The following is a 23,541-nucleotide window of genomic DNA, read 5'->3' on the forward strand; positions in this document are numbered from 1 at the left end:
TCGAGGCTTTGTTGAGGTACGCGGGAAGATGCGAGAAGCGGGCTGGAGTGCGATGGGGGGGGGTTCGTCATTCATGTGGGGAGTTCAACAAGTGTCAGCCTTATGGGTCGATGGGGGAATGTCACGCCATTGGGAGGGGCGGGGAGACGGTCGAAGTACCGATTAGTGATGGAAGGTTAGAGATGTGTAGGCGAGATGCTTGGATGTTGGAGCTGAGCTGGGGATGGATCCCGTGGGATGTTGACTGGTGGGTGGAGTTTGATTGTCGATTTGACGGTTTGCTCTGAGTAGGGTGAAAGTAAACTTTACCGTTTCTCCTGGAGTACATTTCATTTCCGATCGACAAGTCTTGAGATAAGGCGTCCACAGGTAACAACGCCCGTTCAAAATCCATCACATCAATCTGGAGCAGAGCAGAGAATCCAATATTGAAAACTATTTTATTCTTCGCCATCTATGATACTTTTGCAAGTGCAAAACTCACAAGATGCAACATTACACCATCCTTTTTTGGAATATTAAACGCCAAAAACCTATGCTAACCCTCAAATGACACAAAAAACACCTCATGGCAAGTAACATACATACAAAAAAGATCAACAACTACCGGCCGTGACTAGTGCTTCTTACTCTTCTTCTTCTTTTCCTTCTTGGGTTCCTCCGGAACCTCCTCCTCCTCAACCTCATCCACATCTTGCATCTCGACGTCCCGCATTTCCACTTCCACACCACCCTCATCCTCATCCTCCTCTTCCTCTTCTTCATCCTCGCTTTCAGAGTCTGAATCACGCTTCTGGCGCACATCGTCATTGAGGACATCGTTGACCTCGGCGACTGCCTGCTTGAGCGGGTCACGAATCCTGACAGGGGCAAGAACGTCAAAGGCACCTGTACCAACTGTGCTCAGTCTGCCAACAACAATCCTGGCACTCGGGTTCTTGAGCTCGTCCCAGTCATGCTCGAGGACGGCATCCTTGAGGAAACCAACAGTGGTTTCGAAACTCATCTTCATGAACGGACTCACGTTACCCTTCATGCCGATGCGGTTGAAAGGCGAGAAGCCTCCACCCTTGGTCATGGTGTCGGCAATGAGGTTGAGATGGCGCTGGTCGACGCTGATACCGTGACCGGAGAAGACGGCGTGCATTTCGCGCACAATGGTAGCACGTGCGGCTTCGACACCATACAAGTGCAACATGGCCACGATGTCGTTGGTCATGGTGCGGTTCACGTCGATGATGTGAGCGTATTCCCGCATGGCAATGAGATTGGAACCTTCCGTGTTGATGACATTCTCCGGGACATCCTTCGATTGAGCCGAGAACTGCGCGGCCGTGATGCCAGGAATGACATGGATGGTGGAAAAGTTGGCAGCGTCCTCGACGTGATGGAGCATGAGAAGCTTCGCCGTGGAAGCTGAGAACTCAAAACTAATCTCGCAGAAAGCGCCCTTGCGGTCGTCGAAAGTGAATTCAAAGATGTCAGCATTCTTGGTGCAAATGCGGTTACGGCGAACGTCCGAGGCCTCGTCGGTAGGAATAATCATCTCTTCATCCTCATCGTCTGACTCGGCATCGGGGGTAGCGGCGCGTGATGGCTTGGGGCTGCCACCATATGTCTCGTCGTCCTCGCTGATTTCATCCTCTCGGTCCAGTCTAGCATTGGCAGCTTGTTCTTCCTCCTCTGGTTCCTCATAGGCTACACTGTCCTCACGCCTGCCCCGATCCTTGGCATGGGTGTTGTCATTGTCGCCTTCGCCATCATCACTGTCTTCGTCTTCAGCACCACCTTCCCGATCAGCCTGAAGAGTTTCTTCGGACTCCTCAACTGTCGCTTCATCACTCCTACCAGTCTTCTCGCCAATTGTGGGAACACTAGCTGAGCTTGCTGTAGAGAGTGACTTGTTTGCGGCCTTCTTCTTCAGATCGGCGCGAATCATCTTCTGTAGTCGAGGGCAGAACTTCTGCTCAATCGATTCGGCAACATCACGGACCTTGATAGCATACTCCTTAGTGTACTCCTTTGCAGGGTAGAAGTCTAAACGAATCTTGTAGGTTCTCGCCTGACTGAACTGAGTACCCGCGCCGAGCGTCTCTGTTACGGTGACCTTGTCAAGCACAGCGGAAAGTGGTAGACGCGTGATGCTCTTTGCAAACTTTTCGCAATCCTCTTTTGACAGCTCGGGGTGGGGATATAGTTGCATCGAAGGTGTGGAGATGTTTGCACTAGCCGTCATCACGATTTCTCGTAGACGAGGGATACCAAGAGTGACGTTCTTTGCAGAGTGACCAGCCAAATGGAAAGTGTTCAGTGTCATCTGTGTTGAAGGCTCACCAATCGACTGACCAGCCACAACACCAACAGCCTCACCAGGCTCAACCAGCGATCGCAGGTATTTGAGGTCGAGCATCTGCTCAAATGTGCGCTTAAGAATCTCGCCTTCTTCATCCTTCTTCTTGTTCTTGAGCAGTTTGTCGGGATTTTTATCGCAGTACTCGCGCTTGGCTTGCAAAAATGTTTCCGAAGTACTACCACTGTGCCGTGAGGGCGTATAAACTGCAGTGGCAGGGTCCATGGATGCAGTATCGCCCTTCCTCGCCTTCTTCGCAGCCTTCTTGTTATGCTCAGCAGCCTCAGCACTGGAGACACGAGGGTAGGCCTCTGCAGTGTGAAGGGCTTGAGCCAAAGAGTAGAAGTTCTGAGCCTGGAACTTGAAGTCGTTGAGATATTTCTGCTTGGTCGTATCAAGTCCATCCTCTCCGTAGAGGAACTGGACCATAGAGCCATCTGAATCACGGACCGAGGTGTCGTATTCAACGCGAAGACCTTCCATACCCTTGATGATACATCGTTGCAGGTAACCGGAACGCGAAGTCTTGACAGCGGTATCAATAAGACCTTCTCGACCAGCCATCATATGGAAATAGTACTCCTGTGGTCGGACACCAGTCAAGAAACGGTTGACAATGTAACCACCAGCACGGACGCTGGTTTCAAAAGGCTTGAAGCACGGCAGCGTTTTACCACTGATCATGACGGGAACTCTTCGGCCTTCAAGAACTTGCTGTCCAAGATTGCAAGAAATCTGGTTTGCGTTGACCATGCTACCCTTGGCACCAGAACCTGTCATGGCTTGCATTTGATTCTTGGGGAACGCCTTGATGAGCTTGTCAGGAAGGACGGCCGCAGTGACCGCCGAAGAGATCTTGCTGTTTGCAGTGTTCGTGAGAAGATCGAGACCGTGTTGCTTCGTATCATCTCGCAAAACTGCTTCAAGTCGTCGCCGTAGCTCTGGATTGGTAGGGTCGATCTTTTCGGCGTTCAAAGTAACATACTTGGACGCTACTTCGAATCCGATATTTTCTGCTTTGCGGAGCTCTACCAATCTTGCCTCCTCTCCTTGTCCGGTAAGGATAAGATCCTCAACACCGCAAGAGAATGCACGCATGTGTAGCATCTTGGTAAGTAACCGTCCAATGATACTCAAAGCCCTTCCAGCGATGGTCTCACCATATGCCTCGTAGATACCGTTGATCAGACCGCCAGCAGCAGGTCCAATCTGACCCTTGTCCATGATGCCAGTCAAAAGCGCGCCATCCTTGACTATGACAAACTGCTCTTCGGAGTGTGCGCCCCACAGTTTGCCGTTTGTGGATGACTTGGACGAAAGTGTTAGATCCTGGTATTCTGCTGGCTTGATGTTCTTCAAGACGGTTGTGATGATCTGTTTACCTGTCCACATTGGTTGAGGCTTCAGGATAGCTGGCACAACAGTCTCAAGCCTGCCCGAGGTCGTGTGGCCATCCTCTGGCCGCAAGCAAGAGTAGAGTAGCTGGTGGTACTGATCTCTCGTAAAGAAGGTGTCTTTGTTGGACAGCCAAACTCCCATGGAAATATGATCTTGAATCAAACCTCGTAGGGGTTTTCCAGCGGTTGCAGACAGATACTGGTGATCAGTATCTGCGATAGTCATGGCCTCCGCGCGAGCAAGCTCATTCTGGGGGAAATGCATGTTCATCTCGTCACCGTCAAAGTCGGCGTTGTATGTGTTACAGTTGGCGTAGTGCATACGAATCGTCTTCTCTCCTGGCAACACACGTGCTCTGTGCGCCATCATAGAGGGCTTGTGCAGTGTCGGTTGTCGATTCATAATCACCACATCGCCATTGTTGAGATGGCGATGCACTTTCTTGTTCTTGGCACCGTTGGAGTAGGAATTGGATGGGGCGAGTAGCTGGTTGGCCAAGGCTAATCGCTCTTCGTAATTCTTCTTCTTCAGCGAGATGATTTGTCCGAATTCGTTCTCAATGGCGTGCGCTCCAGGCCACTTGTCTGGGCCATTGAGTACTGCTTCCTTGAGGTCGTAAAAGTTGTGGTTGGTGACAGGCTCAGGATAAGTAAGCTTAACGGCGAATACTGGAGGGACACCAATCTCGTTGGTTTCGATATTCGGGTCGGGTGAAATGACACTTCGTGCAGCAAAGTTGACACGCTTGCCCATCATGTTCTTCCGGAAAAGACCCTCCTTCTTCTCGAGACCTTGTTTGATACCATCGGCGTTGGTAACCGCACCACGGCCTTGTACGGGGTTGGCGTCGCGATCAATGAGGGCGTTCACAGCGCCCTGTAGGTTCACGAATTGAGTCTGCATGTCGTCAAAGTTTCGTTGTCTGAAACCTAGCTCATTGGGCTTGCCTTGCATCTCCTGGCTGATCTGACGAATGCTTTCGCAAGCCTCCAGGATGCCCTTGTAGAGCTTATTCTTAGACGACTCAGCAATGGAGTCGCCCGTCTTGTCTTCAGGTCTGAACTTGTTGGGAGGGACAATGATGGCTTGAGTGAAGAACATGTCGGCGCTCACATCCACCAGAGACTTTGATCCGTATGGGCTGTAGAGCAACCGCATCATCTCCGACTCGTTCTCGAAGAGCAGAGTCATGGCTGCCTTGACTTCACTCGAGTTAACGTACTCTTGTGCGGCTTCCAAGGTCTCATCCGTCTTCGCTTTCCTGGCCATGCGTGCCTCGGTGGCGACGAGCGAGCCATCGGCTTGTTGCAAGTCCTCCATATCGATGTCCTCATCTTCTTCAGAGGCGGGGTCTAGGTCCGCCACACCCTCGTCCGCATGTACGTGTTGCTTCTTTGCCTTCGCGTCTCGCCGGGCCAGAATATCGAGGGGATTTTGGATGCGCTTCTCCGCCTGGGCCATCTTGGTCTTGTCTTTCTGGCTAAGCGCCTTTCGGAAAATTTTGATGCCCCGGTCTTTACGGTACGTAGGACTGATGCCCTGGCAGTTGCCACAGGTCCTGCGCTTGACAAGCTCTGCGTAGAATTCTTTGACTACCTGTCGGCGCGCATCGGAAATGGCTTCATTCTTTTCGCGCACCGACCTGGCATCATGCTTTGAAATGCCCGCTCGCTTCATGCACTTCTTCACATAGCTGTTTCGCTGTGAGATGATGTCATCTTGGTCGTTGTCTTCATCTTCGGAATCGTCGGCGGCCCGTTTGCTTGTCTTGCCCTTTTCAAGATTGATGTGCTCGTGCATGTCGTTTGCCTCTTGCACCAATCCGCATCTTATCAAGCGCAGCTTGGAGACAAACTCGTTGACCTGCACACGGGGGAACTTGAGCTGATGGCAGTATGCGCACTTGCCTCGGAGCAGTCGCAGCAGCTGGTCAATGAATGTGAGGTGGTATACAGGTACTGGGAGTTCGATGTGGCCGCAGTGGCCAGGGCAGCCCAGGAAGTTTGTGAGACCGCATGTTCCGCATCTTGGAGACTGTCAGCATAGACAATGGGGTCTTGAGTGGCCGGATGAAGCTCACGGATTGTCGAGGAAAGCACCGAGTGCTGCATCGTGCAGACCACCTGGCACTGGGTGAAGCAGCGAATCGAATGTGGTTGGGTTCGTGATGCGCTTCACCGAGAGCGACTTGATGTCTTTTGTAGTAAGAAAGCCAAACTCGATGCCATTAATGGCCGAGGAAGTTGGCTGGTGGGTATTCATGGCGTCGCCTCAGTGCCCGCAGCGCCTGTACTCGAAGCAATGCGCGCGCAAAGGCGGTGGTGGTGATGTTCGCAGCAGCGCGAAACTTGCGGGGAGTTTTTTCGGGACCAGAAAAGTTCGTCCAGGGTTTAGCGGTCATGCACGCCAAGACACCTAGCCAGGCCGCAGCGTGCATTTCGCGTCACTCCGCAGCCACTGGCTTCTACCATTTCCATCACTATTACCTCTCAACACTCATCTCGAGGCACCCCTTTGTGCTTCTTCGCGCCAATCCAGCAGGCCAATTCACTGGCTTCGAGCGGGCCGACGAGTGACTCAGCGACTGCCTTGCGCCTCCCAGACAGAATCTCTCCCCCGAAACTCCGCATCCACACATACACACACGACTACCCACCATGACCATGGCCGAGAAGCGCCCCTATCCCGAGGGTCAGGGCCCGAATAGCGATGTGAAGCGCCCGAAACCATCAGATGCTGTCGAAGCTGCAAAAGCCAGAGCCAAAGCAAAGGCCGCCGAAATTGCAGCCCGATTCGCGAAACCCGCTGCCTCTTCAACCCCCCCACCGCCGGCGGCTGGGGCAAGTGATGCGGTTCAAGACAAACTAGCAGCCATGAAGGCGAGGATGGAGGCGCTGAAGGCGGGCTCAGCAGCCAAAACCCCCGCTCCCGATTCCACGGGCCCACGCTTTGCGACAACCCTGGGCAACCGTCGCTCGGAAACGCCCCTGGTTGATGCGAAACCCAAGGCCGCGGTGATGAGCCAAAAACAACCGCAAGATGAAGAGCTAGAAAACCCGTACTTTGACCCCAAGACTGCTGCTCTTGCCAAGAAGAGGGGCCCCCGTGTCCTCTCGTTCAACGAACATGGAAAGTACCTCGACCAGGCCTCGAAGCTGCGCGCACAACGACGACTCGAGGAGATTAAAAAGACACTCGCCATTCAAGCCCGCCGCGCTGGTCTTGATGAAAACAGTGAACGCGGCTTCCTGGTCCAGTCCCCTCCGGATATCGAATGGTGGGACGAGGGTATCCTAGCCGAGCCCAACTACGATTGCATCGACGACCCGTCCAAAGTCAAGGTTGACACTGATGATTCCATCATAACACTATATGTCCAGCATCCACCACTACTCAAAGCGCCCCAAGATCAGCGCCTGGTCCAGGTTAAGCCCATGTATCTTACCACTAAAGAAACACAGAAGCTACGCAGGATGCGACGTGCTGCAGACCTCAAAGAACATCAGGCTAAGATTCGTCTCGGTCTTGAACCGCCACCACCACCAAAGGTCAAGCGCGGTAACATGATGCGTGTCATGGGAGAACAAGCCATTGCAGATCCCACAGCTGTTGAGATGCTCGTCGAATCGCAGATCCAGCAGCGTCATGATGACCATGTTACAGCAAATGAAGAGCGCAAGTTGACCAAAGAAGAAAGACAAGCGAAGCTTGCTGCGAACCAGGAAAAGGATGCGCAAAAGGGACTATACATGTGTGTCTTCAAAATCAATACTCTGGCATATGGCAAGCACCGCTTCCAGATCGACAGCAACGCCAAGGAACATGCCCTCACCGGAATTACACTGTTCAATCCTGATTTGAATCTGGTTGTAGTCGAAGGTGGTGCATATGCAATCAACAAGTACAAGAAACTCATGCTCCAGCGCATCAAATGGCATGAGAATGGTCCACCTACAGAGAACCAGATGGAGAAGCAAGCCTCGGATCCGCAATGGCTGAGACCGCTCACCGACACTGGGGATGTAAAGGACCACTCATCCAACAAGTGTACGCTCATCTTCGAGGGCGAGATCAAGGAGCGATCTTTCCGAAAATGGGGCTCAAGAGTATGCGAAACCGCTGGTGAAGCTCGCGAGACGCTTGGCCGCGCCAAGCTCGACAGCTTGTGGGCGCTCGCTAAGAGTATCGAATGATCGCGGTCTGAGACGAAACGTCAGATGATCTGATCAAGCCATCACAGCGTACGGTGTTAGGCGTTTTTATTTGACCAGGGAAAAAGGTCCGGACATCTGATATACGGAGCTTCTTCTTCATTCCAAAATGTAAGTTATACTCATAACCTCCGATAGGATATCTTGGAATCTATGTATTAATGCAATCCTCTTTTTTCTACAGCAGCGTAGTAAGTGATGTTTATATGCAACGCCCGAACCCCCTACTGCAAAGAGATTCTGGATCCCTGTTTTCACCAGAGCCCATATGCGACTAGGACGACATGCTGAAATACCGGGAACATTGAATGCACAAGGAGAAACATGTGCTGATTGTGACGTGAATGTCCCTAGATATGCGGTAGGTACAGAACTTTTTGACCCCTGTATTACCAATAACTTTATTTCTGGCTTCTCTGGGATATCTCAATCCAATCCCTCACTTGTTTTTTTCTCTCCCTTTTTTCCGATTTCAACCGAAAAATTGGCGTAGCCTTGAAGGAAGAGCACATAAACTAGTTTCAAACCATAGCAAAGTGACATGTAACAAAATCCAATCAAAAAAACGGTATCCATAAAAACCCACGATTCAACTAAGTACTCAATCCGTGATCACAAGCAGAAAAAAACTCTCTGTAAAACTCTAAACCCCACACATCTTAATATTCTTAATCTTAATTCCAGTTTAGAGAAAATATATATATACATCGAAAGTAGAAAGGGAGGGAAAAAAAGGAAATCGAACAAAAGAAACAACGGAAAGACAAAATGAGTTAGAGGAGGGGGAGGAGGGGGGTGTAAAATACACACACGCACACAAAAGATATGACAAGACCTCTCTCTCTCTCAAAGTCCGGATAAAAACGTTACGCTATGAAACAAACAAAAAACAAAAGAGGACTCTCAAGCCATCAAGCTCTATCAACAGACCAATATACACACTGTCTCTATCTCTCTCACTCCCTGATCTCAACTAACAACTCATCTCTAGCCCTACTGATTACTTCAATTAACCACTCCTTATCCTCTCTACACCCCCCTCTACACGCTTCCACTCTACTACACCTCTTCAAACCCCCAAATAAGTCCCACTCATAATCTTCTTAACCGCAGTGACAGGTTTCCACTCGACAACCGGACTAGCCGGCACATTCTCGCTCTCATCGGCATCCGCAAACGGGTCATCCTCGACATCATCCTTCTTAGGCGAAACGCTCTGACTCATGCTGACATTGAGACCGCTGCCCATGGCCAGACATTGCTCGTCGCTGATTTCCCAGCGGGCCTCGGTGTTTCCCGGGTTGGCCTGGCCGTCGGTGAAGAAGCGGGCGCGGACGGCTTGTGCGGCTGCGTCTTTGGAGAGGGTGACGTCGCCAAGGCGCCAGTAGATGAGGGCTTTTTCGCGGGAGAAGGTACCTGTGGGTTTGGATTGACAAGCCGTGGTTTTTGAGCCGGGCTCGAGGCGGATGACAAGGACGAGGTTGCGGACTGTGATGCTTGTTGCAGAGCCGAGCTCGAATTTGGGATTGAGCGAGTAGTTGAGGAGGACGGACATTTGCGTGGGTTCTGGTTTCCAGATGGGGGTGAGGATGATGGGAGGAAGAGAGGCAATATTGCTGTCTTCGATGTGGAGTTGGTAGTGGAAGGCTACGGAAGTCTTTGTAATCTTTGACAAGTCCACAGTGTAGTTGCCTGGGTTATCTGGTGCCTGCTCTATAAAGGCAGGGTTGGGCGCTACCTTTTCAAGTACAGAAAAGTTATCTAGTCGTATACTCTCTGTGCCAAAGGGACCAGCCGAAATATCAATAGGATTGTATGCAAGTGCAACCTGCCCGATTACCATTGCCTTGGTGACATTACCCTGCTCAAACCAAGCGCTGACAGTCTCCACTAGTGACGCATTGAGCCCCGGTTCATGCAGGTCCGGATGCTTTACCGTGGTGCTAGCGGAGCTACTTAGCGATCGGCCCGATCGAATGGACTGCGTATCTGAGTGGGCATGGTCATCCGACAACAACGACCGATGCGGAGGTTTGAATGCTGGAGACGAAGGCTGTGGTGGAAGAGGAGGAGCAAAGGTTGCAGAGGTAGGCCCAGAAGCTGGGGCGGAATCACCGCCTGAAAGTGGCGGCATTTCACCTATGCTTTGAAGTTCTGGTGTTGCCGGACTAGGAACAAAAATCGTGTTACGGACATCTCGTCGCCCTCGCAGTGTGCTGGATCGCTTGGGTTGTGCGGCTTGCTGCACTGACGTTAGTGCTGATCGGTTTGACATCCGGAAATACTTACTGCACGCAGCGTGTTGACGAGGTTCGCGGTAGCCGCATCAGCATCGCCATCCTCTTCTTGGATTGGGGCGTTTCTAATATCGAGCTTGAATTGAGGAGGTGGGTTCCCTTCGCTTTGCACACTAGTCTTTGTCAGCTCCGTTAGGGTCTCAGATGTATGTTGTACTTACAATCCAGCCTCCCTTTCTGCCTCCGTGATGGCGTCAAGAGCGGATGGTGGTACAGAGTATCCTTCGGCGTCTTTCCCTGGTTCTGTATGTGTTTCCGTGGTGGTGGGTGCTGGTGCAGGCTCATTGAGCTCTGGTATCGGCTCTTGTACAGATGACGTTCCATTGACAGCATTAGGGGCTTCTGCTTCCTTCTCCGCCTCAGATGACTTGGGAGCGGTGCCGTTGGGAGCGGGTTCGGAGCTGGTTTGTTGGGTGAGGTTCGGAGTATCCGATTCTTGGGAAGTGCTGGGTCGCTGAGAATTCCTTAACGGTGATGTTGGACGTTCGGCCATTGGGGGCAAAGTAGGGATCTGGTTGTCGCGGTCTTTGGATTTCCCCTTGCCAAAGCCACTAAAAGCCGAACCAATGTTTGCTGATGATTTCCGGTCTGGTGATGCCGCGCGTCCGTATGGGTGCGTGCTCTGTCTCCGTCGGCCCAGAACTGTACCGATTCGCTTCAGAGGGTTTGAGCTTTGTTTGTCCTGCGCTGAGGCGCTCTTCTGGCTCCTATTGTCGTCTGCTCCAGTAGGGGAGGATGGCAAGGCAGGTGGTGCCAAGCTCCTTGCTGGCGTTGGAGTATTACTCGGTTTCCGCGAAGGGGGACGGGCATCGCCGCTGCGCATCCTCAGCGCCCACATTTGAATCTCGTCTGCAGTTTCAATATTGAGCATGGCGTTCAGCGTCTCTTCAGCCGAAGACCTGCTGCGCTCGACCTGGTCCACCTCGTGCGTCTGGAACTGGGTAAGAACATCGCGGAGGTGGTTCAGCCGGGTTTCGTCAATGGCCTGTAGCTGCTCGAAAACGTAGGGCGCCTGCGAGTCCCACTGCAACTCGGCCTTTTCAATGTCCTGCACGGCGTCGGCAACGGCAGACGCTTTGGCCTTTGATCCCTTATCACGAAGTTTAGCCTGCTTCTTCTGGGCCGAGTCAATGTCCTTGGCGATGGCGGCGAGGTTGCCCTGGATGTTGGCCATGGCCTGGATTTCGCGGTTGGTGCTGGCGAAGTCGCGGAGGGGTCGCTCGACGTCAGCCTCGATCTTGGCGGCGAGGTGGGCGTGGGAGTGGGCGACATTCTCGGTCGCGATGACGATCTTCTCCCATGGGGTCGCAAAGATGCTGCCTGGCGGTCAATTCATGCGCAGAGGTACGGATTGTAGAGGGAAGCGTACCCGAGGTCTGACGATTCGTCGGGAGGGTGTCTGTTTGCGAGCTTGCGCAGGCCTTGGACATACTGCTCTTCCACGCGACGGCGTTCCTGGGCTTGTGGTGAGTTGTGAGTGGTGTGCGGGTACCCGAGGGCCAACCCACCTGCAGCCAGTCGGCAATGTGCGTGTTCAATTGGCCTACATGCTTGATGCGACTGTCGAGTACCGCCACGGCTTGCGCGGGAGAGAGCGATGTCTGGGGATCGAGTGAGCGGATGCTGAGGGCCTGACGGACCTTGGGGGGAGTGCTCTTACCAGCAATGCTGGGTATTCTTTGCGTTGGAGCTCCATGGCGTCGAGGAGGGGGCACAGGCGCGCAGCCGGGAAGCAGCGGAGCAGCCGAGTTTACATGTACTCCAAGCCGTCGCAGCTTGTCAAAGTGTCGTGAGAGCGGATGCGGCTACGACTGCGCTGGCCGTGGTGGCTTGGGACTCTGCGCTTTGGGCCTAGTCGCCCAAGGCCGCGGTTGCGCCGGGGCTCTGACGTAACCTTGGAAACGATTCATTCACCCACGCGCACACATGCACACACACACCCCAGCTCCAGCACGGCCGGCCCTTCCGCAGGCCGCAAGACGAGACGCCTTGTATTCGTCCTGACACTCATTTGCGGCGCCATGGCTGGACATTTACTTGCAATCAAGGCTGCGCTGTCTACACCGCTCTGTCTCTGCGGGTCCCAGCAGCACACAGTTGGGTACCATTGATGCCCTTGTTCGGCCCATCTCGTGCCTGCCACCAATACTACTAATACTGTACTATTACTCCTATAATTCCTACTACTACTACTACTACTACTACTACTACTACTACTTAATACTACCACCATCTCCCTTCTGCTTCTGCGTGATACCCATCTCCCTTCACATCCCTTCCCAACACATGGCTTCGTCCGACTGGCGATCGCGCCTCGGCTTTTCGACGCGCTTGTTGGCTGTCACTAAAATGCAGGTAAAATGTCTCCATTGTCGCGCTAGGCAATCCTGCTGGGACACTTGAGCTATTGCTCGGCAGGGCCTGACCCTGATCCATGTCTCGATGCTTGGATGCACTCCCTCTCCTGCTATTTGCTGAGAAATTGCATGCCTTTGCTTGCCTGCCACACGCCAAAGTCTGATCTTTTCTTGTCGCCATAGCTAATCCCGTGCTAGAACATCTGCCTACCAATCGTCCAACCCATCGCTATCCGCAGCCGATGCCCGTAAGGAAGCGACTAGAGACGAGGCAGCTTTTTATGATGCAGCGCACTCCTTGGTAGGAACCACACCTCTTGCATCTCGACGTGGAATTTCTAATGCTTTTCCAGGACGACTATGACCGGCAGTGCAATGACAAGGTGATGTGCCTTCCGCGGCCATCACTTGAGTTTCCCACACCAGAGGTTGTTGCATCGCACATCACAATCATCCCAACATGCACTAACTCTTATGACAGGATGAAGACTATGTCCCAACTCCGGGCGGCAAGCCCATTGGGAAATATCACAATGCCGTCTACCACCGTGAAGGTCTATTCTCTGTCGTCTACAAAGCACCCGCATTGGGCAATGATGGCTTCTTTCCAGTAGACTCGCCTGCAAAGAGCAGACTGGTTGCGCTCAAAATCACGACGCCTTCAGTTATGGAGCCACCCCACGACTCGAAACGTGAAGCCAACATCCTCAGCCTTGCAGCCTCAGACCGCATCATCCCGCTACTGGACACTTTCCGTGAGAACGGAAGTCAGTTTGTGCTAGTCTTTCCATTCATGCGCTACGACTTTAGTGATCTGCTATGTGACAAGAAGCTGTCAAAAAGTCAAATCAAGTCATGCCTCAAGGACCTCTTTACTGGTCTAGCCTTCATTCACAGCAAAGGCATTATTCATCGCGACGTCAAACCTTCCAACATTCTTCTCAAGTCTCTGGACGGCCCTGCATATCTGTCTGATTTTGGCATTGCCTGGGCGCCTGGAGTGCCGGGCTCAGAGCCGGCAGACTCGAAGATCACCGACGTTGGCACCACCTGCTACCGACCCCCAGAACTTTTGTTCGGTAATCAAAAGTACAATTGCAGTCTGGACCTATGGGCTGCTGGCTGCACGGTGGCGGAAGCACTCACTCCTGGCCACGAGACTCTGTTCGATTCCGGAGAGCTGGGAAGTGACTTGGCGTTGATCCAAAGTGTGTTCAAGAAGCTGGGAACACCAAACTTGGATGTTTGGCCGGTTAGTCCACACATGATTGCGACTGTGAAGACTTTGCTAACTCCAACAGGAAGCAGCAGGTTTCCGTGACTGGGGCAAGGTGCAGTTCTACGAATACCCAGCACAAGAGTGGTCTCAGTTGTTACCTGACCTATCTGAAGCAGAACGCGATCTGGTAGGCAGCCTGGTCAGGTACGAGAGTGGCACAAGGATGGGCGCATCAAAGGTACGTCTGGTAGATCAGTCATGCGATCAAAGCTAATTCTGGACCCAGGTTCTCGAGCATGCATATTTTGCGCAGTGAAAGCGCCTCTGTGAGGTGCACAAGGCATACACATGATATAATGGGTGGGAGTTGTGCGGGGGAATTCCGCGCGTGCGAGGCATTTACCGCAGCTTCGGTGCTAAGACGAGGTCATACGTCATTACATAGAAATAGTCAAAAATTTCAGGCGATGCCATCAGTGCCCCTCTGCAGCCGCGCGCCGTATTATGCTGGGTTCGATTAAAGGGCAGCGAAATGGGTGGGCGAGTGGAAGTACGGACGTGGAAGAAAGCCCGGCAGGCGGGCGCTAGCACTGACTGCAGGGCTGACCCTCGGACCATTCACAACCAACCGCCAACAGCGTCAGTACAGCAAAACACTGGCAGAACAACAAAACGTGCTGGCGTCCCCTGCTTACATCAAACCCCCCGCTGTGTCAGGACAAACTTCACCCGCTCCCGCCTGTATGTCGTCGCCGTCAAGATAGAACCTTCTCGGCCCTGGCCCCAAGTTGCAACCCCACACGTCGTCGCCGCTATCCCACATCGACCCTCGCCCTGGCAAGCCTGGCAGACCACTCAACATGGCTTTCCTCTTCCGGAACAAACAGAAGAACAACCTTGAGTTGACAAGGTCAATCAAGGAGCTCACACTGCGGCTTGGGCAGGAGGACAAGCCCAATCCCAAGGTGCGACCATGTGGCGGCGTCGAGGTGCCTGCAAAACATGGCTAACACGTGACAGCTGGAGGAGGGACTTGCGCTCGACCTGCAGCAGATGAAAGTCCGGCTTCAGGGCACGCCTGGTATGGTTCGCCTTTCTGTGGTTGTGCAATGTGCACAGTCTATACAGCGCTGACACATGGAACAGATACCGAAGTCAACCCAGAGGCCGTCTTCCAGCTCCTCACAAACATACTCAACGAAGACCTGCTCTACGCCCTGGCTATCAACATTCACAAGCTCCCTTTCGAGTCGCGAAAGGACGCACAAGTCATCTTCTCGACCGCATTCCGCTACAAGCCCGCCGGTCAGCCAACCCCGCAAGTCTTGGAGCATGTTGTCGCATACAGACCGGATATCATAATAGCGCTATGCCGGGGCTACGACAGGCGAGAGAGCGCCATGCCATGTGGCGGAATTCTGCGCGAGGCACTCAAATATGACGCAATTGCTGCGCTACTTCTCTACGACGAGCCAATGGAGGACGGAAAGACGCTTGACCTGGGCAGTGTCAACCCCGATCTACCATCATCTGGCAACGGCGTGTTCTGGAAGTTTTTTGGATGGATAGACAAGGGTGCATTTGAAGTCAGCGCAGACGCATTCAATACGTTCAGGGTAAGACTAGCTGGTATGAGGACCCTTGGACAAGTGATTGACACACTGACAGGAAATCCTGACCAAACACAAGCCATTGGTAGCGACGTTCCTGCAGACCAATTTTGATGCTTTTTTCTCAAAGTACAACACGATGTTGGTTCAGTCGGAAAGCTATGTGACGAAGCGTCAGTCCATCAAGCTGCTGGGCGAGATTCTACTGGACCGGGCCAATTACAATGTCATGACACAATACGTCGACTCTGGCGAGCATCTCAAGATCATCATGAAGCTATTGCGAGACGACAGGAAAATGATCAACTACGAGGGTTTCCATGTCTTCAAGGTGAGCAGTGTCAGAGTTGTAGCTGCGTGGATCCAACGCTTACAATGATAGGTTTTTGTTGCCAATCCCAACAAGTCAGTCGCAGTGCAGCGCATCTTGATTAGCAACCGGGACAAGCTACTGCGCTTCCTTCCTTCGTTCCTGGAAGACCGAACAGAAGACGAGCAGTTTATCGACGAGAAGAGCTTCTTGATCCGTCAGATTGAGCAGCTGCCGCCAGCGCCCGTTGTGCCACCTGCAGCCATATAGTCATGGGAGTGCAGCGGACACTAATGTTTACTTGTTGTTATGTTTTGCATACGATGGCGTTTGAGTTTGGATATCCTTTGGGCATGTATTTCATGGTATGCACAGCATGATTGGCGCACGCTTGGCCTGTAGGCACTGCCATGCATGCAAGACGGAATATTTGAAGAAAAAAATGGAAACATTAAGACATGCTTGCTCAGCACTTGTGTGTGTGTGTATGTCGTGTGTTGCTTACTACATGTTGTTTATTTTTGGACGGGAAACTGACGACTGTAATGCTCTATATGGAGACGCGCTTGTTTCAAACAAGTTTTTTATGTCTCTGTTCAAAACTATAGTGGCAGGGGCAGGTCTTTTTTTGGGGCCGACATGTATTACGCGTGAGAAATGGTCGCGTGCAGTAGCCCGGCGCCCAGGTCGGATCCGCAGCGAAGTGTAGAAATCTAGGCTCCATGCAGACGGCAGATATCGTCACATGACGCAGTTGATCGTCTCCCGCGTGCTTCCCCGCCAATGCAGTCATCGGGTGTAGGATGACACGTGGTGATGATTGGCCGTCATTCTGCCGCACCACGCCTGGGCCGGTGTCTGTGGGCAGCAATTTGCGGCGCTGCACCAACAGGGAGGCGGTGGTACTTGTAGCAGACGGCCGAATATCGTACACAACGGTACGCGTGGACGGATAAATGTGTACTTGTGTGGTATATCCAACTCGCGTACCTGCATTGTTTCTGTTGCTCTGAAGCATCTCCTTGACGCACCGCCCCGCACCAGCCCCTGATGCTAGCCCGTGGCCCCCGAGCTGGAAACTAGAGCCTCTCCTGTCCTTGGCGGTGAAGGGCTAAGGCGAATCAGCACAGCGCCGCCTCGCAGCATGACTTCAGAGCAGACCCGCATCACTCGCTGGCTGCAGCTACAAGACTCGGTTGCACCACAAGGCCCGCTGCTTAGTCCGGGGAACGAGTTCCCGCTGAGGACCCTGCCCTCTCTTCCTTCCAACAGCTCCCTCTCCGACATCGATTCGGATGAAGGCCCCAGGGTCCCCCAACGCACCCAAATCGCCACGTTTATCCACCCGCCGGTCCCTACCATGACGGATGACCACGTCTCTGCTCGACGACGCTCCTCCTCCCTCGCCGGCGCCACCCTACCCACCAGAACAGACTCCAAGAAGCACCGCCGCCGCCCTTCAGACCACATTGCCGAAGAAGGCCCAGAGTCGTCGGGCGCAGACCGCTCAGATTCAGACTCCCCGAGTGACAGCGACGAACACGACAGCGACGACATGAGCGCAGATGGACTCGAGGACGACGAGGAGACGGGCCTCACCAAGAGAGACAGGCGCAGGCGCCGGAGAAGAAAGAGGAGGAACACCTTGCTCGACCAGCGTATTGCTCCTGACGACACGTACACTAAGGAGGAAAAGAAGATTGCCGACCAGAACCTCCTAAAATCCATGCTCATCAATGGCGTCCTCATTAGTCTATGGTAAGCACGCGACTGCAGCAGATCCACAAGACTGGCTGTCAAACTGACCCTGACCCAGGTACTTCTTCTCCATATCCATTTCCGTCTACAACAAGTGGATGTTCAAGGAGGCCAAGGATGACGGCGAGACCAAGAACATTTTCCCATTTCCTTTGTTCACCACATGTCTGCACATGATTGTGCAGTTTACCCTCGCATCGCTCGTCTTGTTTCTCATACCTTCCTTTCGACCAAGACATGACTCCCTTAACCCGCATGGCGCCAGAGGGCGTGCCGAGCCGCTCGACCCAAAGAAGCCGCTCATGACCAAGTGGTTCTACTTTAGTAGGCTTGGACCCTGTGGTGCAGCCACTGGCATGGACATTGGCTTGGGTAACACCAGCTTGAAGTTCATCTCATTAACCTTTTTCAGTAAGTGCTCGCATGCCACGGTTTAGGGAAAAAAGACGGCTAACACGAACAGCAATGTGCAAGTCATCTGCACTAGGCTTTGTCCTCGTCTTCGCATTCCTCTTCCGTCTCGAACAACCGTCATGGAGACTGGTCTTCATCATTCTCATCATGACTGCCGGTGTCGTGATGATGGTAGCTGGTGAAGCTGCCTTTCACACACTCGGCTTTATTCTCGTCATGGTATCAGCGTGCTCGTCCGGCTTCCGCTGGTCCCTGACCCAGATTCTGCTCTTGCGCAACCCCGCCACGGCGAACCCATTTTCCTCCATCTTCTTCCTTGCGCCTGTCATGTTCCTCAGCATATTCATTCTCGCGATACCCGTGGAAGGCTTCCCCGCGCTTTTGGAGGGCCTTTCACACCTATTCGAAACAAAGGGCACTGCTCTCGGCATTGGCATTCTTTTATTCCCGGGAGTTCTGGCCTTTCTCATGACCTCATCCGAGTTTGCTCTGCTGAAGCGGACTTCGGTCGTCACCCTTAGCATTTGTGGCATTTTCAAGGAGGTGGTTACCATCGGAACCGCAAATCTCGTTTTCAAGGATCCGCTTACGCCCATCAACCTGACTGGGCTTGTCGTTACTATTGGCAGCATCGCCGCATACAACTACATGAAGTTTAAGAAGATGAGGGAGGAGGCGCTTATGAATGCCCATCTGCAGAACCAGAGCGAGTATGCGGCCGTGAATACAGTGGACCCTCTGGAACGTGACAGAAGAGGCAGCGTGGTGGTACGGCCAGGGCAAAGCATAGTGCGCACCAGTCTTCAGCTTGCGCCTGGTGTGAATGGGGCCGCGTTAGTGGACAGTCCAGCAAGGACAAGTCCATTGAAGCGGCCAGAGGACCACGAGTAGTAGGCATGCATCTAGCAAACACTGCCAAGCCCTTCAGCATCATGCTGAGGGGATTTCCTAATTTGTCCCTTTTGACCTGCGTCTGCGTCATTTTTTTTCTTTGTAGCATCAGTGGCGTTTTGCAAGTAATTTGGTGGGTTGGGAGGAGGCGACGACATTCGCTTTGTATCATCAGCATATCGTCTTCGCATGTTGTGCACGTGAGTGCTGTATATGTAAATCCCTCGGCAGTATTTCATAACCAATCTACATACTAGCTAAAAATGCAAATCCCATTCCGATAGATCCCTAGTGCCCCATGTCGTGCCTCCATGTGTACTCATTGGGCCCTTGCTCTAGCAGCCAATCAGTCCGGCATGCACACCATCGTAATGATCGCCACTTGAGCCGCCACGGGCTCTAGGCGCACCCTTGCCCATTGGACCCTAACATGACCTACACCTCACGAGGTGTCATGCACGTCAGGAGCCAGCACACCCACCACAACCAAGTCTGGTGTTGAGCGCCAGTCACCTCCCCCTCCTGTTGCACGATTCCTTATCTCTTGTTGCTATTGCAGCTGCTGCATCCAAATTGGCAGCGCGCCACACGGACGGCGTTTCACCCTTGACACGTTCACCCTTAGGACCGACCTTAATCAGCATTGAACCGTGGCTTAGAGTGCACAAACGTCTCTGCTTACCCATACCTTGTCTTTGCCGCCGACGAATAACTTGCGGCTTTGGGGTGGCTTTTTTCTTGTCACGGGAAAACATCAGCGACCGCCTTGTAACTTTGCGAATTGTGCGGGCACCCACCCTTTCTCCCCCCCTACCTTCCTCTCTCTCTCTCCCGCCGCTGTCATGCGGCCCCTCGGTGCGCTTCTCGCGCTCCCACTGGCGCTGCTGCCCTCGCTCGCACTGGCGGCAGATCTCCAAATCGAAGTCACACGACCAGTGGAATGCACGCGCAAAACAAAAAATGGAGACAAGGTTTCCATGATGTACAAGGGCACGCTGGTCGACGGCACCAAGTTCGACTCGAGCTATGATTCTGGGAGACCGTTTAGGTTTACTATTGGAAGGGGCCAGGTGATCAAGGGCTGGGATCAGGGGCTGCTGGATATGTGTATTGGAGAGGGCAGGAAGTTGACGATACCGCCGGAGCTGGCATATGGGAACCATGCCATCGATGTCATTCCAGCCGGATCGACACTCGGTACGTTTTGTGTGGCTGAGATATTTCTTTTTGGCCTCATTCGCTAGAACGATGAGCTAACCAAGGTGTGATCACAGTGTTCGAGACCGAGCTTATGGGCATCGATGGCGTCGAGGCAGAACCTGTGAAGACAGAGCAACCTGCTAAGCCCACCGATCCTGCACCAGCGACCACCAGTGCTGCGGTTACAGACGACGACGCGAACGCGAACAACGAAGAAGCTGCGCCCGAGAACGTACACAAGCCCACGTCTGCTGCGCCAGACACGAAGCCTCTGGCGACGGGAGAACCTGAAAAACAGGCTGCTGCACAAGGTAACCCCATGGACGGCGAATCTGGAAATGGCGAGTGCAATCTCCTTGGAGACTTTGCCTTGCTGGTACAAGCAGCTCTAGGACTTCTTGCTGTCTCGTCGCTCGCCGTCAAGCGAATGCGCGAACATCCTCGCCGACCGCTTAAGATTTGGTTCTTCGATGTCTCCAAGCAGGTTTTTGGCTCGGTACTCCTTCATCTCGCAAACATTCTCATGTCCATGCTTTCCTCTGGCAAATTCGACGTAGCCACCGTCTCACCAGCCACTACTACGCATCTAGTCAGCAAAGACAGCGAGGGTGACCAGCCAAACCCATGTTCCTTCTATCTCTTGAACCTCGCCATTGACGTAAGTTCCCTCCCATCTCTTCCCTTCCTCACAAACTAACCAATCCAAGACTACAATCGGCATCCCCATCCTCGTCCTTCTCCTCCGCCTCCTCCACCGCGCCTTCTCCATGACCCCGCTCGCCAACCCCCCGGAATCCATCCGCTCAGGAAATTACGGCCACCCGCCGCGCGCCACCTGGTGGCTCAAACAATCCATCATCTACTTCCTAGGCCTCATTGGCATGAAACTCTGCGTCCTCGTCCTCTTCGCCCTCCTCCCCTGGATTGCGTGGATCGGCGACTGGGCCCTCCGCTGGACCGAAGGCAACACAGCCCTGCAAATCGCCTTTGTCATGTTCGTCTTCCCCCTCATCATGAACGCCCTGCAGTACTGGATCATCGATAATTTCATCAAGGATCCCGAAGCGTCTGCCGGCGAGGATGCGCGGTATGGCGTTGTGCGTGAGGAGGAGGAGGAGAGCGATAGCGAGGAGGAAGGTGAGGATTGGGAGAGGCAGCGTAGGAGGGAGGTCGGCATTGATGAGGTGGAGAGTGCCGATGAGGAGGCTAAGGAGGCACGGGTTAGGGCTGCGAGGGTGAGGGGTGAGGAGTATGATCCGGAGATTCATGGGGCCAGTGGTAGTGCCAAGACGAGGACGGATTGAGGGTGTTAGTGGGTGTTTGATGTGTTTGTCTAGTTTCAGGGGACGACGCTGTATAGGGGTGTGGGAAGTGGAACTCTCGGTATTTCGTATTTTTTTTCGTAGGTAAAAGAGTGGGAGTTTTTATCAATCAGTTTCATTCTTCGTTTATTGTAGTCTTTTTTTTGTTTGTTCTTTCTGTAGATAGAGGGATGGTAAGGTGTATAAAAGGTTGGGGGGTGGGGGAAAGTATATAAAAATCATTTGGTATAAATATCCTTGTTTTTATTTTTGATAGAACTTGTTCATTACTAGTCTTTTTTTTTCTTCGTTTCTTCATTCGCATCTTTTTTTTGGGGGGGGGTTGGTTAGGATATAGATGGAAGAGAAAAAAACTACAACATTGGTTTAATCTCAGCCGCCTCCTTAAACTCGGCACCAGTCTTTTGTCGAATCTCATCGACGGTAACGCCATCTGCGAGTTCAACTAGGGTAAGGCCTTCTGTGAAATCGACGTCGAATACGCACTGTTTGCATCGTCAGTAACCATGCCACATATCTACAAAGCAAAGAAGAAGAAGGGATAACAAGGGGGGGAAAGCAACCAAAAAATAACTAAAAAAAACTCACCAACTCGGTAATAATCCTACTAACACACGCCTTACCCGTGAGCGGAAATTCACACTGCTTCAAAATCTTGGGGCGACCCTTCTTATCCGTATGCTCCATCGTAACCACCACCTTGGTCTTCTCGGGATTCGACACTAAATCCATGGCGCCTCCAAACCCTTTAACTTTGCCGGGCAACATCCAATTCGCGAGGTCTCCTCTCGCCGAAACTTGCATGGCTCCCAAGATTGTAAGATCAATCTTGCCCGCACGAATCATTCCGAAGGATTCTTCTGAGCCGAAACATGAAGCGCCGGGGGCCAGGGTAACGGTTTCCTTGCCAGCATTGATGAGGTCGGGGTCTTCTTGGCCCTTTTGCGGGTAAGGTCCTAGGCCTAGGATGCCGTTTTCAGACTGGAGTTGAACTTCTACGCTGGCGTCGACAAAGGAAGGGGCGAGCATGGGCATACCGATGCCGAGGTTGGCGTACATTCCGTTTTTGAATTCTTTGGCTGCGCGGCGGACGATGCGGTCGCGTTTACCCAGACTGGCTACTGCCTCGGATGGGTCTTTGGCGTTTACTACTTTTTCGATTTTCTTTTCTGCTGTGGATTGGATGACGCGGTCGATGTAGATGCCGGGGACGTGGACGGCATTTGGGGCGATTTCGCCGACTTCGACAATGTGTTCGGCTTCGACGATTGTGGTGGTGGCGTTGCGGGCCATTGCGCCGTTGAAGTTTTGGGCGGAGAAGCGGAATTGGACGTTGCCCAAGCGGTCGGCTTTGTAGGCTTTGATGAAGGCGTAGTCGCCTTTTATGCTTTCTTCCATGACGTACGACTTGCCCGAGAAGACTTTGACGTCGCGGGGAGTCGAGTACTGGGCTACGCTGCCGTCGTTGTTGTGACGCAGGGCGAGTTCACCGGTTTGGACGACGGTGCCAAAGGCGGCGGGCGTGTAAAAGGCTGGGATGCCGGCGCCGCCTGCTCGGCATCTTTCGGCCAGAGTGCCTTGCGGTGTGAGTTCCAGCTCGAGTTCGCCGGTGAGGTACATTTGCTCGAGGACCTTGTTCTCGCCTACGTAACTGGCAATCATCTTCTTGACTTGCTTGCTTTCGAGGAGCAGGCCGAGACCACCGCCAACGACACCGGCGTTGTTGGAGACGGCAGTCAGTCCGGTGATTCTGGGCGTGTTCTTGACTTGCTCAATCAGTGTGTCTGGCACACCAGAGAGACCGAATCCACCACAGAGCAGTGTGCTGTTGGGCTGCATGTCCTCGATGGCGGCTGCAGCGCTGGGATAGACTTTGTTGATCTCATTGCGGCGGAGAGACGAAGAAAAGGAGCGCGAGAGGTTGAGATATGTCTATTAGAGTCAATCGCTGCCCTGGAATACGTGCACAGCCAATTTATGGGCAGGTAATAATAACCTTTGTTGTACTTCGCGAAAAGGTGCGCGCAGTGCGGAGAGTGTGGGATATTGAAGGCATCTTGTTCGACTGCGTGTGCGAACACCGAAGAAAAGCTACTGTCCAAGAAGCAATTTTTTTTGCCAGAGGTGCCCCCTCGAGTTGTTGTGGAAAAGGAACGCAGAATTCCTGGAGATATGTGGTTCAGTATGGCAGCATCCTCGGGCAA

General features: G+C 52.9%; 7 protein-coding genes across 7 annotated transcripts; 4 read left to right on the forward strand and 3 right to left on the reverse strand.

Moving 5' to 3' along the window:
- Window positions 1–616: 616 nt before the first annotated feature.
- Window positions 617–6,010, reverse strand: COCCADRAFT_26925 (uncharacterized protein; the record flags this gene model as incomplete). Its single annotated transcript, XM_007714900.1, has 2 exons — window positions 617–5,774; window positions 5,829–6,010. 2 exons carry the CDS (start codon window positions 6,008–6,010, stop codon window positions 617–619), a joined length of 5,340 nt encoding a protein of 1,779 aa, XP_007713090.1.
- Window positions 6,011–6,405: 395 nt separating this feature from the next.
- COCCADRAFT_98275 (uncharacterized protein) lies at window positions 6,406–7,941 on the forward strand (the record flags this gene model as incomplete). Its single annotated transcript, XM_007714913.1, has 1 exon — window positions 6,406–7,941. One exon carries the CDS (start codon window positions 6,406–6,408, stop codon window positions 7,939–7,941), a length of 1,536 nt encoding a protein of 511 aa, XP_007713103.1.
- Window positions 7,942–9,028: 1,087 nt separating this feature from the next.
- COCCADRAFT_5727 (uncharacterized protein) lies at window positions 9,029–11,952 on the reverse strand (the record flags this gene model as incomplete). Its single annotated transcript, XM_007714890.1, has 6 exons — window positions 9,029–10,201; window positions 10,249–10,369; window positions 10,418–11,572; window positions 11,626–11,711; window positions 11,765–11,857; window positions 11,917–11,952. The coding sequence occupies 6 exons, from the start codon at window positions 11,950–11,952 to the stop codon at window positions 9,029–9,031; spliced, it is 2,664 nt and encodes an 887-aa protein (XP_007713080.1).
- A 1,328-nt stretch (window positions 11,953–13,280) lies between these two features.
- On the forward strand, window positions 13,281–16,022 carry COCCADRAFT_37498 (uncharacterized protein; the record flags this gene model as incomplete). The annotated part of the gene is made up of 7 exons (XM_007714914.1): window positions 13,281–13,865; window positions 13,915–14,019; window positions 14,621–14,797; window positions 14,853–14,913; window positions 14,979–15,448; window positions 15,522–15,773; window positions 15,825–16,022. The coding sequence occupies 7 exons, from the start codon at window positions 13,281–13,283 to the stop codon at window positions 16,020–16,022; spliced, it is 1,848 nt and encodes a 615-aa protein (XP_007713104.1).
- Window positions 16,023–16,896: 874 nt separating this feature from the next.
- COCCADRAFT_98306 (uncharacterized protein) lies at window positions 16,897–18,815 on the forward strand (the record flags this gene model as incomplete). The annotated part of the gene is made up of 3 exons (XM_007714915.1): window positions 16,897–17,510; window positions 17,569–17,921; window positions 17,974–18,815. 3 exons carry the CDS (start codon window positions 16,897–16,899, stop codon window positions 18,813–18,815), a joined length of 1,809 nt encoding a protein of 602 aa, XP_007713105.1.
- Window positions 18,816–19,657: 842 nt separating this feature from the next.
- On the forward strand, window positions 19,658–21,319 carry COCCADRAFT_98309 (uncharacterized protein; the record flags this gene model as incomplete). The annotated part of the gene is made up of 3 exons (XM_007714916.1): window positions 19,658–20,012; window positions 20,090–20,673; window positions 20,723–21,319. 3 exons carry the CDS (start codon window positions 19,658–19,660, stop codon window positions 21,317–21,319), a joined length of 1,536 nt encoding a protein of 511 aa, XP_007713106.1.
- A 371-nt stretch (window positions 21,320–21,690) lies between these two features.
- COCCADRAFT_5732 (uncharacterized protein) lies at window positions 21,691–23,393 on the reverse strand (the record flags this gene model as incomplete). Its single annotated transcript, XM_007714891.1, has 3 exons — window positions 21,691–21,822; window positions 21,926–23,269; window positions 23,334–23,393. 3 exons carry the CDS (start codon window positions 23,391–23,393, stop codon window positions 21,691–21,693), a joined length of 1,536 nt encoding a protein of 511 aa, XP_007713081.1.
- Window positions 23,394–23,541: the final 148 nt, after the last annotated feature.

Source organism: Bipolaris zeicola (genome assembly GCF_000523435.1).
Source record: "Bipolaris zeicola 26-R-13 unplaced genomic scaffold scaffold_92, whole genome shotgun sequence".
Taxonomy (NCBI): Eukaryota; Fungi; Ascomycota; class Dothideomycetes; order Pleosporales; family Pleosporaceae; genus Bipolaris; species Bipolaris zeicola.